This window comes from Neofelis nebulosa, chromosome 7 (assembly GCF_028018385.1).
Source record: "Neofelis nebulosa isolate mNeoNeb1 chromosome 7, mNeoNeb1.pri, whole genome shotgun sequence".
Taxonomy (NCBI): domain Eukaryota; kingdom Metazoa; phylum Chordata; class Mammalia; order Carnivora; family Felidae; genus Neofelis; species Neofelis nebulosa.
In genome coordinates, this window is record NC_080788.1 from 63,503,373 (window position 1) to 63,523,282 (window position 19,910).

The window sequence follows — 19,910 nt, forward strand, 5'->3', positions numbered from 1 at the left end:
ATGTGTTCTGTTATAAATGGAGGTGGGTGGGGAAGCATAGAGATCAGTTATGAGACCTTGAGGTAATGCAAGTGAAAGATGATGCAAATACATGTTGCAAGTAATTTTTCCTAGTTTCAGTTTATGGGTTTTTTTTTTTGTTTTTTTTTTGAGGCGAGAGATAGGTAGTCATATTAGATTTAGGTTTTTATCTACTATAGTAATAAATAGGAATCTTCTTGCTTTTATCTTAGCTTTATGCCACAAAGACAAAGGTTACAAAGCCATCTAGTATTTCATATTTTCATTTTCTTACATTAACATTTTGATCTATCTAAAATTGTTTTGCAGCTAAGCAGTGAAACAGGCAGGACCACTGCACGTGGCTGTGCAACTTTTTCACTGCACAAGGGCACACGGCTGACAGGGTAAGTGCAGACTGAAATCTGGGAAAGCTACAGTGCACTGGGAGGTACAGAATCCACTAGAGGATTAGAGTTCAAACTCTAATCCATTGTTTCAACACTAGTTATTGAATACCCCACCTTTTCCCATACTGATTTGAAATGCCACCTTTATCCTATTAAATTTGGTGGAATGAAGGACCTCATTAAGGTCAAAGTTGACCATATTAAGAGAAAAAATTTTAGGGGCACCGGGGTGGCTCAGTCAGTTAAGTGTCTGACTCTTGATTTTGGCTCAGGTTATGATCTCATGAGTTTGTGGGATCGAGCCCCACCTTGGTCTCTGTGCTGATGGCACAGAACCTGCTTGGGATTCTCTCTCTTCCTCTCTCTCTGCCCTTTCCCTGCTCTCTCTCAAAATAAATAAACTTAAAAACAATTTTTTAAAATACATCCTCCTCACTAGGGAAGTCTATTTTAGGAGCCAGACTGGAAGCAAATTTTGGCATGTTAGAAAGGGCTGGTACAGGGGTGCCTGGGAGGCTCAGTCAGTTGAGCCTCTGACTCTTGATTTTGGTTCAGGTCATGATTTCACGGTTCCTTAGATCAAGCCCTGTGTCCAGCTCAGTGCTGACAGTAGGGAGCTTGCTGGAGATTTTCCCCGCCTCTCTCTGCCCCTTTCCCACACGTGCATGTTTTCTCTCTCTCTCTCTCTCTCTCTCTCTCTCTCTCTCTCTCTCTCTCTCTCAAAATGAGTATATAAACTAAAAAAAAATTGTAATCTCCTTAATGGGATCATCGCTACTTAAGTTAATAAAGTCATCTAAAAAAAAAAAGAGCTGGTGCAGTTGGGAGGAAGAACTCCACCTTTCCAATGCAATGGAAAAGAAGCCTTTCTTTGGTGTCTGCTTAAAAACTTTAAACACATCAACAATAGTCATTTCAAAGAGGCTTGCGCGAACCATCTGGAAGGCTTTCTTATCTACCTTGAGGTAACAGCTCAACCAACAGTCTAAAGTCTTACTGCTATAGGAAACCTTTTTATTTCCAGATTCAGGTTTGGCATCAGTTAGAGCACTTTGACTTGGGTGGAAAGTTTCTTACTCAACTGGCACTGGAAGATGAGGGCTCTAACAGTGGTAGAAGATGAGTGGATGCACCCTTTGTGAATGGTGAGGCACTATACATTCCATGGTCTCTTTCAAAAGTAAAAACCCTATCTTTTCAGCTATTTCCCCTACCAGGTCCATTGTTAGGCTACTTCTGCCTTAGTAAGACAAGAAATAAGAACCATTTGAAGCTTCTGCCAAAAGATAGGCTTCCTTCTCCAAAGACGAAAACAAGCATAAAACACAAGGGAAATGGAAATATGCCCACTTGGTGGTTGTATGCTCAGGCAAAGAAAAAACTAAGACATCACAGGTCCTAGGGCGCCTGGGTGGCTCTGTCAGTTAACCGTCCGACTTCAGCTCAGGTCATGATCTCACAGTCCGTGAGTTCAAGCCCCAAGTCAGGCTCTGCGCTGATAGCTCAGAGCCTGGAGCCTGCTTCAGATTCTTTGTCTCCCTCTCTCCCTGCCCCTGCTCCACTCATGCTCTGTCTCTCTCTTTCTCAAAAATAAATAAACATTTAAAAAAAACAAAAAAGGGACATCACAGGTCCTAACTGTCTTCTTCCTTCTACAACGAAGGGTTGGGGTTGGAGGGGCTGGGGAAAGGAGGGAGAGCTGGCAAAACAGTTGCAGGTTCTCTAACAATGGAACTTCCTCAGATTCTCCTCTTTCTTCTCAGAGTGGAATTTGAAAGACAAAGCTTTATCTATAGACCAGTGGTTTTTCAGGCTTTCTGTTAAAGTTCTTAAAGAATTCACTAGATGGTAGCTATGCCTATGTTAAGAAAGAATCTAAATTTACTGTCCAGCCTCAGACTAATGATTTTAATGTGTCAAAGGGGTGGATTGAGAAATGAGGAGAGCAGAGGCGTAGAAGGGTCCAATTACACAAAAGATAAAGATACATAATTTTACATCATCAGTTGTACAAAAAGCGACCATAAAAATGTTTGAAAAGTTGTATTTTGGTTAAAAGCAAAAATTTCTAAGTTGATTATCTTTCAGATTCAAGTCATATTTCAGCGCTTTAACTATATACGCTTAAATATTTTTAGTTGAGATATACTTAGAATTTTCTGCTTTCCAGCAATCTTAGAGCAGTAACAGTGACAACTAGAGTCAACACACACACACACACACACACACACACACACACACACACAGAAATAATCAGGCACCATCATGGAGGGAGGCACATTTGAGAATTTTGATATTCAGAAATGAAGCAGATCATTTTCATTGCCCCATTCTTCCAATTTTCCTCCCTATGCCTAAGGCCAGGTATAATTCGTGCTTCTGTTTGGGGGTCCAATACTTCATCTAGAACTACTCTCTCCCCAATTAGTACATGCTTCAAAGTTATCTTTTCATTCTGCCCTTCTATCTCTTCAAATCTTCCAAATGACAAAACTTGCTTCCATTCTTTCATTGAGCCCCAAGTCATTCTGCATGTCACAGAATGATTATTCCATTTCTAAAAGGCTGCTACACCCTGTTCAAAACCTTCTCTCTTCCTTTCTAACAGCCGTAATCCTAATCAAGAGACCCAAGAGCTGCAGCACCACTGGATTATATAAAACACACAAAAGGGTCTTGTGGATAAAAAATGAAAACATTAAAATAGAATCAAAACGAACAATTTTGCTGCTTGAAATTTAAGAAATTTGGCCTTACAGAAATAATTTTATCTACTTTTAAATCTAGGCCACTTAGTGGAAGGTGAGGAGCACCCGAAGGAATGGTTGGCTATTCTGTTTTATTATGATTCTATCATAGCAGTTCCATGTCTAGGATATATATAAATTCCCATGGTAAAACAGCTCCTGTCTGCAAAATCAAGCCATTTGTTATCTTAGTTGGCAAAAAGTAGATTAGATGTTAGAAGCACAAATTCAACAAATACTATTTTATTACTTAAAAATACATAGCGACCATTAGGGTACATGTCACAAATTACACAAGAAAAACGTACAGGGAAAAGTAGAGACAGATGTGTTAAATGACAATAAGGTACCCATTCCTACGGAGCCCATTAAGAATAAAACAGTTCTTTGTTAGTTAGACAAGGCGAAGAATAGTGGCCTTGTAAAAAATGCGAGTTACCTAGAAATATACCTCTACTAAAAAGTAGAAATGTGTTGGTAGTGTACCTAAATGTGTTCCATAATACAACCATTGGTTTTAGGCAGGAATCTGTGAGAGACTTGACTGCCTATCTTGCTGAAAGAGCAAAGCCCCAGGACTGATTAACTTCCCTACCTTCCATAAAGCTTTGTTCAGGTGATTTTGGAATGCGGTGTCAAACACCCCATTCATTGCTGCTGCAAGTTCCCTCAGAACAGACACTGTGGACTCATCACTGGCATTCAGAATCCGCACAAAGAATTTATTCCACAATTCACCATCTTTTAGCCTAAAAATATATAAAACCATTTCCATCAAGATTAGGCACATAAAAGAACTCTGGATTTAAATCAGTGGTACATTTATGCACTAAATAATTTAAGGTAATAGCTACAACTCTAGGATTAGAGCGCATTCAAGTAGTCCTGTCAAAGCACAAGGTGGAAAAAAAAAAAAAGACTACTCTGGTGGGGAAAGCCAATAATACAATGCATGTAAAGAGAAAGTCTCTGATCTGAATCTATAAATTTCCTCTGTGCACTAAGATGCAGCACTGTTCTACAATAGAAGAAATATGAGTTTTGCTTCTCTTCTCTAACTTTCCTAAAGTCTAGGTAGGTCTTACAGAGACAGCAGTTCTCCCTCTCCTCCAGCCCAGTGTTTTATTATCTTCACAATCTTCTGAGAATACTAAGCTTGACTGAAGTAACTATTGCTTAAGTCTGTGATGTTTGTAACTTTTTTAAATCAGAGAAGCTTCTATTATTGTGTAAGGCAGGGTTATTAGGAAACCCCAGCTGATGCCACCTGTTTGTATTAGACCCACCTAGGACCATAACCAACTAGAGATACCTGAATTTATCCTACAGGTCTTACATTATATTTAAAGCCTATTTTTAAAGCATGTTTAAGAGACAAGTAAGACTGGCCAAATTCTGATTTAAATAAGAAAAAAATACATAATTCAATTTGTTGGGAGCAGGGAGAATGGAGAAGGGGTGTTAAATTCTCAACATTGTCTTTTTTTTTTTTTTTTTTAAGCCAAAGAACATACCAATAAGTGATAGATTGGGAAGCTTATTCTGGGAAGTTATTAGCTATGATAAGCTAAAGTGGAACATGGGATATTTAATAAGTTTTATGAGTAGGCTTAAGGGAATACTAAGGTTCTAAGACCAAGCAGCTCTTATTAAGGGAGCATTTACTTCTCTAAGGAGATTCAGTTCTCTGCTTTGGTTCTGACCATTCATTAAATAGCCTAAAATTAGTATATAATTTAGAAATTTAGTTCTCTTCAAGAAATGCTTATTAACTTTGATAACAATAGCTACTGAAAAGGAGTATAAGACTAACATCAATTGGTTAGAAAATTATTCTCATGAAATGTTTCTATTAACACTTTTAGATTGAGAGGCTTCCTTATCATAGTCACAGTCTCTATGATACATCTAGGTACAGAATGATGTCCTGAAGTCTGAATAGTTTAATTCTTATTTTTAATTAGCAATTCCTTTGTCCTGCACTAGATCCTCCACTGATATTCTAATGGAAACCAGTTGAAATTAACGGAATTATGGCATTTGGAATAAGAAAACTAAGGCTGCCCAAGCAGAGGGCATCCAAGAGCAAGAGAAAATTATGTGGACAGGCAAAGACCCTGAAATCACCAATACTTACTCAGAAATATTTTGGCTAAGTTTCCAGAGGGACCCATCCCAGAAGACCTGTAGGTGTTCCTTGAACAATAGTAAATGTGCTAAATCTGCTATACCAAACAGATCTACCTGAAATCACAAAAAGCACCATCAGCTAAAATAATTCTCTGCTACGATCATGGCAACTTATTTATGTAGAAAGTTGAAAGTTATTATAATGCTTATCTTATGACATACATTTTAGTAGACTGTTCCCTACCCTTACCATAAAGGGAGAAGCTCCCCCAAAGAAGTGATCAACAGAGCTAACTCTAGGATTTAGCCTTAAGAATAAAAGATGAGAACAAAATTGTCCTGAAGAACAAAAATATCTGACTGTCCAATTCAAATTTGTAGACCTACTGAATTTGCATGGCCTCTAGCTGTGATCTAAACGTGGTTCGCATGATAGTTCAAGTTCATGCTACATATTCAATCAGCGAATGCCAAATGTTCAGAGACAAGTCAGAGGAATTTTTGTATACAATGCTAGCATATAAAACACTTTACACTTATAATACTCTTTTTATACACACTATTCCATTTAATCCTCACAACAATTTTGACATACACAGAGCAGACTGTTCTCCTTATTTCACAAAGATTACAGAAAATGTCTAATAAAAGACCACACAACAGATAAGCTATAGAAATGGCCCTGCCATTTAGGTTACTGAGTTAGTCATGTGTCTGCACGTGTATGTGTACAGTCTTCAATGTTGTGATAGAAAAATGGTACATTTTGCTTGACTTGGTGCTATTTGAAAACTAGGTCATCTATTCCAGGCGAGACAATATCAGTAAACACTAGCTTTCATGGCTTATGTAGATAAGAAAGAGATTAAGAAACCCTTTCCATATTTGCTCAGGCTTCTTTTACACTTACCTGGTAGGGAGAAGAGCAGTTAGCCAGGATCTTTTGTCCTTCCAGGATTTGTACAGTCCGAAAGCCGCTGAGGACAAAAACATCTAGCTGCGCCCTAAGGTCGACACTGTAGGAAAAGTCCACTATCTTCAAAGCTTGATTGTTCTTATTACAATCATAAGGATCGTGGATTCTAAGCCCAGATTTAAGAGAAAGAGATAATAAAAATAGGCCATGAAAGAAGCTGCAGAGCCGGTCTTAAAAAAAAAAAAAAAAAAAAAAAAAAAAAAAGGAAAAGAAAAAAATAGGTACTGCAGGTGACTCTTAGCTATGCCAACAGCTCCCTCCAGTGGTTAGCTATGAAAATGCACCTGTAAGAGCAGCAGATGTGTCCACCTTAAGTGGGGAATGTTGAGATTAGTCCAGTGACAAAAGTACATCTAAACCATAATGTATACCCACCACAGAACATTTATCATACTATGTTTATTACATAACATAAATACTGAAAGTAGAGTGCAATCCTCTGTCTCACTAGACACAGTAATACATACAAGAGCAATGTTTTACACACTGATAAGAATTATGATGGAAGAAATAAGCTTTTATAGATGTCATAGGCCTTCTTGTTCATTATATAGATTAGGTTTTCCAAGTGTTATTCAGATTCCTCTTTCTCAGAATTTAACTGAAACAACAATATAAGGCAGTTTTTTTTTGTAAAATGCCACCTCTACTGTAAACTATCCTGTTTTTATTAAACGAACACCATATTCTCTCTTACTCTTATCTGTAATTCCAACTGTTATTTACTTTTTAAAAAAAACAAAAAAGAAATAAAAAAAGACAATTTTAAACACTAAGTTCACTATTAATTATGTTTTCTTTGTTAGCCATTCCATGCAATAAAGCTACTCTCCGAATAAACAGAAGAACTACACATGTGACAGAGAAGAATGAATTATTTTCATGTGTTCCTTTTGTCTCTGCTTTTCTCAGTTCCTTCAAATCCCTGATTACTATCAGTGATAGGTGCTATATTCTTAAATATAGGCTTTGACTAATCCCATCACAGAATGATAGATTTTACTTTAAAATTTACATTCGCTCCCAATTTTCCTTGGTTCAAGATACAACATTTTTTGGCCATCATAAAACTATATATTTCTTGCTCTGTGCTCACTCCTTGAACGTGATGTCTAAACTTGGTTTTAATTTGAACACCAAGCCCTTTTTCTTGGCATAGTTTGCATTTGCACTCTGGTTTTACCCACTTCTCTTGACAATTACCTCAGTCTGGCTTGACTTAATTAAGCTTTGGTTTTGAAACCAAGAAGTGCCTCAGTTTTGCTAAAATCTTCACTAGATCTGCACTGGCCCCACTCAAAGAAAGACTATACAATCTACTTCACGTTCCTCCAAATATTCATATTTTATATCTCTTCTAGACAGTAATCATCACAATACTGAGAGGTTAATTCTTTTTTATGAATTAATATGTTTCCTCAATGTATTTTTTCTTTGAATTCTTTTAAAGTATTCCAAATGATTATTGACTTTTAGATAGCAAATAACTCTTAACATACTGTGTTCCTCCGTATGGCATTTATCAAAAGGCAAAAGGAATTGGAAACTAGTCATATATTTTTTTTAAACATTTATTTATGAGAGAGAGACAGAGAAAATGCGTGGATGTACGTGGGGATGGGGCTAGGGAGGGGCAGAGAGAGGGGGGGATGGAGGATTTGAAGTGGGCTCTGCACTGACAGCAGAGAGCCTGATGCTGGGCTGGAACTCACAAATCATGAGATCATGACTCTAGCCAAAGTTGGCCGCTTAATCAACTGAGCCACCCAGGCGCCCCAGAAACTATCATATTTAAGAGAAAGTTGACAGAATTATAAGGGAATGAAAAGGACCAACCTGTTTCTAAGAATCAGACTCCTTGGACTCAAGTCACCATGGACTATTTCTGCTCTGTGTAGTTTCTCCACTATTGTCAAAAGGTTATAAATAACCAACACTATTATTTCATGGGTAATAAGTTCACTGTGTTGAAGAAGATCCTGGAAACAAAAGGACAGAAAATTCACATACTTCTTAAGTTGGGATGACTGTACTTAAACTTAATACCTTGCTACCTGCTGCTTTGTACTCTTCCTTGTCGTTCTCTACTAGAATTTGGGCTCCTTTGTAGTTGGGTCTTTGTCCCAGTGTTAACAACATTGCTCTCCTGTGAGGCTGTAAGGGTTTGATGAAATAATGGATGAAGAACATCAAGGATTAGCCGGGCCCATAATAGGTGCTCTATAAATGGTAGTTTCATTCCAACCATTTTAGAAAATTCATATTACCATCAAAATATGCAACAAAACCTTCTTAAGAACATTCCAAAGAATAGAATGATATATTGTATTTGGGTTCTAAATATAATCTAGTGGGGGATAGCATAGACAAAACAAGAGTAGCAAAAATAGACCATTCCTTATGTAAGGAGTTTGGAAGTTGCCACTCTGTCCTAACAAGTAAAAATCTTAACAGACTGAAAAACCAACTCTTCTAGGATCTATAAGCATGGGAGGGGGTGGGGAAGGTCCCTCACACTTCTGTGAGTTTTATGTCTAGGAACTAGATCCGGTTCTCACACTAAACATTGGAGAAAAATTCTCTGTGCTTCTAGAGGGGGAGTGGAAAAGGAACCATTTTGAAACAGGCCAGAGCACTCTGTTCTTAAAAAGCTCTGTCTCAGGAGAAACTAGTTGACCAGAGCCTAACCTGCTAGAGTATTCTCAGAGCCTACTTGACCTGTGGAAGGGAAATACCCAACTGCAGCCCACTCTAGCCATCCTGTCCCACCTAAGGGAGGAGAAATACTTGTGAAGTACACAGTCCAGAGGCAAAGGCTCACTATAAAAGAACATAAATCATAGAACTATACAATGCTTTCCTTCCCCTCACACCTTATCACCACATTATTAAAGGCCTATTTATAGCAGTTCTTTTTACCCAGTACATCATGTCTGGCTATCAAGAAAAATTATAAGACATACTAAAAGGCAAAAAACACAATTTAAAGAGACAAAGCAAGCATCAAAACCAGACATGGAAAGAATATTGAAATTATCACACCAGGAATTTAAAATAAGAGTGGTCATGAGCTGATGATGATCATAGTTAGATGACTAGGTCGTTGCACAATGCTATTTTTGTCTATGTTTGAAAATTGACATAATAAAAAGTTAAAAAAATACCAAAGAAGTTCTTGGTCAAGAGAACTTGGGAAAGGAAAATGATCAATGCTTTTAATTTATAATTTTGTTGTTGTTGTTGTTCTGAGAGAGAGACAGAGCACACACAAGCAGGGGTGGGGCAGAGAGAGAGGGGGGCAGAGAGAATCCTAAGCAGGCTTCACAGCCAGCATGAGCCTGACACAGGGCTCAATCTCAGAACTGTGGGCCCATGACCTGAGCTGAAATTAAAGAGTCCAAAGCTTAACCAACCGAGGCACCCAGGCACTCTTTAATTTATAACTTAACTGATCTATTTCTAGAAGATTAACAGGAATCTTGCACTAAATTCATTTGCTAAATGGAACACAAATATGTTTATATATTATTCAAACCTGAAGAGTGAAGCAGTTTATATATTGGTGCCAAACAATACAACCATCTTGGTATTGGTAACAGCTGCACAAATGATCATACTCCTCATTCAAACGTTCCTTTAACTTGAGGTTGATATAAAAGTCCCATGGGACAGGTTGAGAGGACACCTGTAAGAAATTTTAAAAATAAGAGCTATCAGAATCTATGGTTATGGTTGGCAGATTGAAAACATTCCCTCCAGCCCTTATGATACTACAACAGAAATAACAATAAAAGAATGTTTTAAAAGTCATAAATCTATAATAAAAAAACACAGCAGCAACAAATTCTGGAAGCTGGAAGGAGAACAGTATGAGGCAATCCACTTAGCAGACCCAAGGAAAGCTGATTCTAGCAGTGGAGAAAGCTAAGAGCAACCAAATTTATGCTACAAGACCATCTCCCCACAGTATAAAACTGATGGCACCAATCACCTACAGAAGTAAGGGTGGAGGTGGAGCCAATACAGGAGTGGATGGACTCCATTAACGTGGAAGTTAGGAGTAACTTAACGTGGAGGTTAGAAGTACAGGAGTAACTCCTGTAGCCCAGACTAACTGCCTCTCCTCCATTCTAGAAGACCAAAAGTTAACCCCTAAAGAGTATAAAACAGAAGGGCTCTGGACTAGAGGACACCAGGCATTGTTAAGAGTTGGGGGGAAGAGGAAAAAGTTTATATATCAAATGTTAAGATGAACCTTTCCACCCCTCCACTCTCCAGACTAATTTTCCCACTTAGTTTTCAGGAAGCCAGCAGCCAGGATTATATGATCAAGGCAGGATATTAGAAGTTTTCTCTGAAGGGTCTGATCAGCTTAAAAGAAAAGACCTCAAGGATTGAGGCATTTATTGAATGGCCATGTGAACTCTTCTTACAGTGAGGCCCAACAATGTCAAGGTTCTATATCAAAGAGCTTTAAATGAGCTTTTAGAGTCCCATGCTTATATATGAATAGAAAGTCAAAGTCTTGAAGAAAGCTTCTAATATGAAAGACTGAATTCAAAACAGACAAAAGGAAACAGATGATGCAGGGAGAAAAAAAATTTAAAGCATCATAAATATACTCAGAGAGAAAAGGAATGTTCCACCTTTGAAATGAAGAATGTTACAAAGAAGAAAAACTCGAGAATAAAAAAGAGCTCTTACAAATCAAACGCATGACAAAAGAAATGAAAAATCCAATGAAAGTTCTGAAAATAAAGTTGACAAAACATTCCAGAAAGAAAAAAAAAAAGACAGAGAAAAAGAGAAAAAAGATAAGATTTTTAAAGGATCTCTAAGAGACTCCATGTCCTAATAAAAAGAATTCTAGAATGAGAGAACAGAGAAGACTTAAAAGAAGAAATAATTTATTCTTTGAAGAAAAATTTCTCAAAACTGAAGGAGTTTCGGGATTAAAATGGCCATCCAGTGTCTAGTGTACGGGAGATAATAGGTTTTTAACAAAACATAATATACTTGTGGAATTTCAGGACACTGGGGACAAACATAAGATCCTACAAGGATTCCCAGAGAGGGAAAAAACAGTCTCACACAAAGAATGCCAAAAGACTTTAGAAAGCAAGGCCCCAAGTCAAAAGATAATAAAGCCTATCTTCAAAATTCTAAGGAAAAAAAGTTTTGAACCTAGAATTGTAACATCCAGTCAAACTACCAATCAAGTAAAGATGTGGATTAAAGAATTTTCTGACATGAAAGATTTCAAAAAAATGTATATCACATGCATCCTTTCTCAGGAAGCTACTAAAATATGAGGCCTTAAACCAAGAAAGAAAGAAAAATGGGAGCCAGTATTACTGGGCATCCAATGTAAGAAAGAGGTAACATGAATCCCTAGGATAATGGTGAATGGAAATGTCAAGGTAATACTGTGTGAGTGTGAGCGAGTGAGTGAGTGAATGAGTGAGTGAGTGTGTGTGTGTGTGTGTGTGTGTGTGCGTGTCAAACACAGAATGTCACTTATCCAGATTGGAGCAGGCCAGAAAATTTCAGAATATTTCCTAAAAAAGATAACAATGATAGAATACTTAGTATGTTTAGACATATTAAGAGATTTACACAATAGCCTCTCATTTTTGATATCTCATCCTGACATATAATGGTGAGTGATTTCTTGGTGTCTCACTGACTTTTCTATCAGGAAGCTGATACACTATTCAAAGGATTTGATGGTACCATGGGGCCACAATCACTGCCTCAACCCACATTGTTTTGTTTTGTTTTTTTTTTACAAGATAATTGAAATGACAAAGAACCAGTCCCACCTTTATTATGGTTAACTCTGCAGAGTTTCTTGGTGTCACCCAGAATAATTTATAATCTTCACATATTAGGTATTCTTGTTTAATGCAATAATCCTCATGACCTGTTGAGAGGTATGGTTCCATTTAAAAATCATTGTGAATGTATATAGCTCCTTAACTTTTACTTCCTGGTTTAAGGGCTAAAGGCACTTTGTATTTGCCAGTTAGCAGCATCGAGAATACTTTTCAAAATCATTTGTTAAAAGTTGAAAGAGGGGAAGACAGAATCTCTATTGTTACTGGGACATGAACTTATCAGTGTGTCAACTCTATAATGCCGTTTCATTTTGCTACAATGCTGTTTGTTTTTTTAAAGGATGAGTAATTTTTTTTAATTAAGTAAACTCTACCCCCAGTGTGGGGCTTGAACTCATTACCTGAGATCAAGAGTCACACGCTCTACTGACTGAGCAGGCCAGGAGCCCCTATAATGCTGTTTCTTATAATCCAAAAATATTTATTGTGCTCAAACGTCAAGCTCAAGTACAAATAATCACTTACTTGTATACTGTCATACAAAAAAACCCACTTACCAATGATACTTACCTAATTCAATTTCCTTTCCTATTTCCAACCTGGGCATTGGTCTATCTTCTACAAAAAATTCTGCTGAGGCCCTCAGCTCTGATAGAGATTTTAGTAGTTGTCTGCGATACCGTGGACACCAGGGTGACTGAGTAGGGTTGTCTGGGAGAAAAAAAAGTTGACAAAGGGATCACCCCAAAACCTCAATGTGTATTATAAACAGTGGCGGAAGGGGCGGGGGGAGGACCCAAAACCAAGATTGCACAGTCAACACTGCTAACCTAACAGCACTCATATTTCAGGTCTTTATGCTGTTCAGGTGGTACTGATTCATTCTAGAAGTTTCATAATTTATGGTAACTTTTCTAGAGAACAAAACATAAAGATCAGTTTGCTGAGATAAATAAGTATTCACTAGACATGAATGCAGATGCATGTTTGTTTACAAGTGGTACATATGAAGCTACCTGCAGTCTCATTAGTAAGCTCCAGTTTCTCAGGAATTTGAAGACATTTGATGGAGGAGGAACTTGTAACTGAGGCAGAAGACCCAGAGTACCCAGAGGAGTGTGTTGCTTCTCGGCTGTCTTCGATAATTGGGCTGAAAGAACCACAAATGAGTCAGTCCTCACAGGGATAATATATATTAACTCATCTTTGTTATTTTATTTAATATTCATTTTAATTCAATTTAATTTTCAAAGTCCATTATTTTCCTGAAACAGATATAGATTCATAATCAGAATCTAGGTGACTTTATCTACCTTGGCTGACAAGCAACACTCAGCATTAGATTTTCTAAATTTATGCTTTATTCACTTAATCCATACTAAATGCCTACTCTACATCTATTCTAAACTACTGGGAAACATTGACTAAGATACCAACTTTCTTCTTGGTTATCCTATCTGTGGACTTTTTACTCTTCAATAAGAAAAGGTCAAGAAAGAGAAAGTGAAACCCAAATCACTCAAGATAATGCTAGCAAATGTGATAAAAAGTTTGTTAGGAAAAAAAATCTGAAAATGCAGTTTTAAAAGCATAAATTGGCAAATTAAAGAATATTCCTAAAACTAAAATTTGTTTACATTTGCCAACTTTTAAATATAGTTAGCCCACGGCTCTTTATGCCATTCCCTCAATACCATTCTTTATTCATTGCCACCTCTCCATTAAAAGATACTTTAAAAAAGTACATTTCTACTTGCTTATCTGAAATCAGTGTATCCAGCTATTCCACTACTATTTTTTTTTAATTTTTAAATGTTTATTAATTTTTTTGAGAGAGAGACAGAGCATGAGTGGGGGAGGGGCAGAGAGAGAGGGGGAGACACAGAATCTGAAGCAGGCTCCAGGCTCTGAGCTGTCAGCAAAGAGCCTGGCATGGGGCTTGAACTCGTGAAACAGGAGAGATCATGACCTGAGCCAAAGACGGCTGCTTAACCGACTGAGCCACCCAGGTGTACCATATTCTACCATTATTTAAAACTCGATTTTAAAGGCAAAACAAAATCTCTCCCCAACAGGTACACTTTGCCAAGTTCCCCCAAAGACACCATAATCCTCCTGGGCCTCTCAGTCTCATAACCATCACAATTTACTTCTTCTGACCCTCATATTCAAATCAGTTATTAAATCCCATGGACACTTTCTCATGGGGAGTCCTACTGTTGTGTAAAGCAAGCACTCAGCACAGTACCTGGCAGGTAGTAAGAGCTTGTTAATGATCACTATCACTGACAAACACACACAGAATAAAAGATCACTCAAATTGGGGCGCCTGGGTGGCGCAGTCGGTTAAGCGTCCGACTTCAGCCAGGTCACGATCTCGCAGTCCGTGAGTTCGAGCCCCGCGTCAGGCTCTGGGCTTATGGCTCAGAGCCTGGAGCCTGTTTCCGATTCTGTGTCTCCCTCTCTCTCTGCCCCTCCCCCGTTCATGCTCTGTCTCTCTCTGTCGAAAAATAAATAAAAAACGTTGAAAAAAAAATTAAAAAAAAAAAAAAAAAAAAAGATCACTCAAACAATCTGGTTTGTGCAACCTACAATCACCTGAGCTTCTTGATGCTGAGACTTGGATTATAGGTGATGCCGCAAGCGGTCTGCTGGTCCTCAGAGATCTTCACATCTAGATCCTCCTCCTGCAGCAGTCTCTCAGGATCAGAAGGGAGATCTTTCAAGGACATTATCTCATGAAAAGGAGTAGACACAAATCGAGCTGCTCTGGCAAAGTCGCAAGTGTCTTCTGGGTTAGGGCATATAGTTACATTCCTGAAACCCGTGATAATAGCATCCTCACTCAAGGGCTCAATTCCTGTAAATTCATCCTGAAATAAAAACCACATAAAGTTTAGCTGAAATACTTCAATCAGCATATGGAGCACTCATCATTTTTACTTAGCGAGACACACGTTAGATAAGTGATTTTCAACATAGGGTTACAGAAGTAGCATATCACAATCTGTAGGAAAGACGATCTTAAAAACCACATCATAACATCCGAGGAAAAAGGTTTTGTATCATGAAAACAGCAAACTACGTATTACCAAAAAAATACACTGAGGATTCTCCACACAAAGCAAAAATATTGGACAATGTTTTTTCCCCAACCAATTTCACCTAAGAACTAGAGGAATAATACTTTTCTCCTGACTTTGGCCTAGAAAATGTTCTGATAATCCACTATCCTCCTACCTTTTAAGTCTTCTATGCCAAATGTTGAATTTTAATTTATTTCCTCAGGATAATTCATGGTCATAGTAGAAAATATGGAAAACAAAGCATAAGGTATAAAAAATGGAAAATATTTAAAATATTCCTTTGCCTTTAAAAGTAATACATGTAGGGGCGCCTGGGTGGCTCAGTCGGTTAAGCGGCCGACTTCGGCTCAGGTCATGATCTCGCAGTCCGTGAGTTCGAGCCCCGCGTCGGGCTCTTTGCTGACAGCTCAGAGCCTGGAGCCTGCTTCGGATTCTGTGTCTCCCTCTCTCTGACCCTCCCCCATTTCATGCTTTGTCTCTGTGTCTCAAAAATAAAAACGTTAAAAAAAAAAAAAAAAAGTAATACATGTAGTGCCACCTGGATGACTCAGTCAGTTAAGCCTCCGACTCTTGGTTTGGGTCCAGGTCATGATCTCACAGTTCATGGGGTCAAGCCCCGAGTGAGGCTTTGCGCTGTTAGTGCAGAGCCTACTTGGGATTCTCTTTCTCTCTCCCTCTGCCCCTCCCGCACTTGCTAGCTCTCAAAATAAATAAACTTTATCAATAAAAGTAATACATGTATATGGTTTAAAAAATCAACTAGTTTAAAAGGATGTATAGTGAAAAGGTCACCCTCCCTCACTTGACCCCCACACCTCCACTCCAATTACTACTCCCCAGATGCAACTGTTGTTACCATATACATCTGGTAGGTTACGTGCATAAGCATATTCTATACACTTAAAAAAGGAGTTTTACATAAGAGACTCTCAAATACAGAGAACAAACTGAGGGCTGATGGGGACAGGGGTGTGGGGGGGGGCAGGGAAAATGGGTGATGGGGATCGAGGAGGGCACTTGTTGGGATGAGCACCGGGTGTTGTATGTAAGTGATGTTTAACGGGACTCTATTCCCAAAGCCAAAAGCACACTGTATACACTGTATGTTAGCTAACTTGACAATAAATTATATAAAACAAACAAACAAACAAACAAACATAAATAAATAAATAAATAAGGGGTTTTAGGGGCACCTGGCTGGCTCAGTTCATGGAGCATGAAACTCCTGGTCTCAGGGTCATGAGTTTGAACCCCACATTGGGCACAGAGCCTACTTAAATAAATTAAAAAGGGGTTCCATAGCAAGTGAAATTACAGCATCTATGCTAGTATATACTATTATTTCTCATTATACTTTTAGCCTATTTTCTTGCCATTAAAAAGTCTTTAAGGGGTGCCTGGGTGGCTCAGTCGGTTGAGCGTCCGACTTCGGCTCAGGTCATGATCTCGCGGTCCGTGAGTTCGAGCCCCGTGTCGGGCTCTGTGCTGACAGCTCAGAGCCTGGAGCCTGCTTCGGATTCTGTGTCTCCCTCTCTCTCTGACCCTCCCCCGTTCATGCTCTGTCTCTGTCTCAAAAATAAATAAACATTAAAAAAAAAAAGTCTTTAAAAACATGAGAGTCACACTGTGGGTCTATCAGAAGTTAACTAACTTTTTTAGATTATTCCCATTTTTTACTATTATAAAAAAACTACTTTAAATATCCCTATACATTTAAATCTTTAGGAACATCTTAGTTTTCTGAGGAATAATTCCTAAAAGTAGAATTATCAGGTCAAAAAGGCTGTAAGTAGTAAGATTCTTTACACATATTGCCAAGCTGCCTTCAGGGACAATGTATCACTTTATATAACATTTACCTGCAGTATATAAGAGTGCCTATTTCATTTAACTATGAATACTAGATATTAATTTTCTAGATCGTTATGAATTTGACATATACTTTGAATTTCTGACTCAATGTTAGTAAACAGAGGTGAGAGGTACATCTAGACGAAACAATAAATGTAGCTAAAAAATCTTAAGATCAAAGCAAGATAGAGGTCTATGGTCTAGGAATATATTTTATGCAAACACTACTTATATGCCCTATTAGTTTAGATATTTTAAATAGAAGTGTTTTCTTAGGGGAGAAATTCTGGTAGGCATCTATTTTTTTTTTCTTTAATTTAAATTTAAGTTAGTGAACAGACAGTGTAGTCTAGTCTTGTTTTCAGCAGTAGAACCCAATGATTCATCTCTTACATACGACACCCAGTGCTCATCCCCAAAAGCGCCCTCCTTAACGCCCATCTCCCCTTTAGCCCATCCCCCCCCACCTCCCGTTGGTAGGCACCTATTAACAAAATTCAAGGAAAAGGCTTAAGACAAAAAAATATTAAAATTGACTCCTTTAATAATTCAGTCCATCCCTGAGCACCTGAACCTAGAACCACCGTCTCCAAATCCAGCCGACCTATTCACTGTGTTGTCTGGTGTGTTTCCAGGACACAGTACGTGATGCATCGATCTCCCACATCATCTTCTTTTCATAGCAGTCAGCGGACTAACAGAACTGTTCGGGAAAGTATTTAAAATAAACAAAAATCCCTGCTTGGGCTTTATCCCCGGAAACTCCAATTCAGTACAGATGGAAAGGGGTCTCACCACCTTTAGCCATAAGCAACTGCCTAGGCTTTTCTGGGTTGCTGGACATGTTCTGTATCTTAATCCGGGTAGAGACTGCATGGATATTCACACATGTAAAAATTCATCTAGCTGTATAATTAATATTTGTGCAGTTTATTGGATATAAAATGTACCTCAATAAGTAAGTAAATAAAAAGAAAAACATGTTTAAAAAAGAAAAACATGTTTACCCTGAGGGATTCATTCTTTAGGATATAGAGAACAATTGCTTTAAATCAGAGCTACTGAACACATCTCCCCTTAAAAGTCTTCAGAGAAAACAATCAGTTCTCTTCAACCTCAAGACAAGTTTCCAGATGCTGATTTGAAGAGAGGGATGATTTGCTTCCCTAGAACTTTAATGAAAATGTCAATGACAAAGGTTCTTTGACTTGAATTCTAAGCAGGGTCTTTGTACCCTAAGGATTATCATGTCACTAGTCCATAGTACTTAAAATAAAACATTACTAAAGAAAAATGGTCCACATAACTTCAAATGTCACAAAAAGCATCTTATATAAAAAGAACAAAGATGCTTTGCTACGTTGGTTTAAAAAAATGCTAAAGGCTTTTCAAAGACAGTGATTTTTCTCCCCACTTGAAAAAACTGAGATATAATTTACATACCCAAAAATTCATACCCTTTAAAGTATGTATTCCATGGTATTTAATGTGTTCGCAAGGTTGTGCAACCATCACCACTATCTAACTCCAGAACATTTTCAGCACCCCAAAGAGAAGCCCCGTACCCACTGGCAGTCACTCTCCAGCCCCCTCTTTCTAACTCTCTGGAAATTCCTAACCTATTTTCTGTCTTTATGGATTTGCCCATTCTGGACATTTCATACAAATGGAATCATACAATATGTGGTCTTTGTGTTTGACTTCATTCACTGAGCAAAGTGCTTTCTTTCCTTTTTTTTTTTTTTTTAAGTTTATTTATTTTGAGAGAGAGAGTGTGTGTGCAGGCACAGATGTGAGCAGGGAAGGGGCAGAGAGGGAAGGAGAGACAGAGAATCCCAAGCAGATTGCACACTGTCAGCCCAACTTGGGGCTTATTCCTATGAACTGTGAGATCATGACCCACAAACCATGAAGTCAAGAGTCAGACGCTTAACCAACTGAGCCATCCAGGTGACCCAGCAAAGTGTTTTCAAGGTTCATCTATATCATAAGATTTATCCGTATGGCATTTCTTTTTATGGTTGAATAGTACTCCATTGTATGGATGTACATTTTGTTTATGCATTAGTTGATGGACACTGCACTGTTTGTACTTTTTGACTACTATAAATAATGTTGCTATGAACATTCATGTACAAGTTTTTTTAATGTAAATATGTTCTTAATTCTCTTAGATATATACCTAGGAGAGAATTTGCTGGGTCATACATACGGTAACTGTTTAACATTTTGAGGAACTGCCAAGCTGTTTTCCAAAGTGGCTGTACCATTTTATATTCCTACCAGCATTGTATGAGGGTTCTCATTCCTCCGCATCCTCACCAACACTTATTATTTTCTGTCTTTGATTATAGCCTGCATTGCTACAGATCACAGCATGTGATATAGTATCTCACTGTGGTTTTGATTTGCATTCTCCAATGACTAATGATGTTAAGTGTCTGTTCATATGCTTACATTTTAAGCCAGTGATTTTAATTTTAACCCTAGCTTTGTGAGAATTGAATGAAACAATTCACTAGTCGGTTTATATTAACTTAGGAATATTGCTCCTTACACAAACATCTGGAGGCACATCTTCATTCGAGTTGATGCTTTCTGAAGTTTTGAGAATTGCAAGGGGCCTTCGTTGGGCTAAAACCCGTGGGGGATCTGCAGGAGGACTAGAAAAAGACATTTAACAATTTAATTTACCCCATTTAACAATTAATTTTTCTGTTAAAATAGGTAAGAATAACCCTCATTTGTAATAACAGAAGACTTTTAAGTGTCAAACAAAAAGCTTCAAACCTGTTATTTTTTTTTTCTGAAAGAAGAAACTCATCAAAAATGGAGAAAGGTAGACTGGGACCTAAAGAGAAAGAGAATAGATT

The 19,910-nt window shown here is 37.9% G+C and overlaps 1 protein-coding gene across 2 annotated transcripts in view; it reads right to left on the reverse strand.

Moving 5' to 3' along the window:
- Positions 1 to 3,654: 3,654 nt before the first annotated feature.
- The window catches only part of BUB1B (BUB1 mitotic checkpoint serine/threonine kinase B), a 51,242-nt gene continuing 34,986 nt past the window's right edge, over positions 3,655 to 19,910 (reverse strand). The window contains exons 13-23 of one of the 2 annotated variants that reach the window (XM_058738213.1): positions 19,828 to 19,888; positions 19,595 to 19,697; positions 14,699 to 14,973; positions 13,117 to 13,250; positions 12,671 to 12,811; positions 12,086 to 12,186; positions 9,799 to 9,948; positions 8,100 to 8,242; positions 6,198 to 6,369; positions 5,295 to 5,401; positions 3,655 to 3,906 (exon numbers count right to left, since the gene is read on the reverse strand). In XM_058738213.1, coding sequence (XP_058594196.1) covers positions 3,675 to 3,906; positions 5,295 to 5,401; positions 6,198 to 6,369; positions 8,100 to 8,242; positions 9,799 to 9,948; positions 12,086 to 12,186; positions 12,671 to 12,811; positions 13,117 to 13,250; positions 14,699 to 14,973; positions 19,595 to 19,697; positions 19,828 to 19,888 — 1,619 coding nt within the window. In that variant the 3' untranslated portion in view covers positions 3,655 to 3,674. Of the gene's footprint in view, positions 3,907 to 5,294; positions 5,402 to 6,197; positions 6,370 to 8,099; positions 8,243 to 9,798; positions 9,949 to 12,085; positions 12,187 to 12,670; positions 12,812 to 13,116; positions 13,251 to 14,698; positions 14,974 to 19,594; positions 19,701 to 19,827; positions 19,889 to 19,910 lie in introns of both variants that reach the window. The other variant, XM_058738212.1, reaches the window with a different exon arrangement.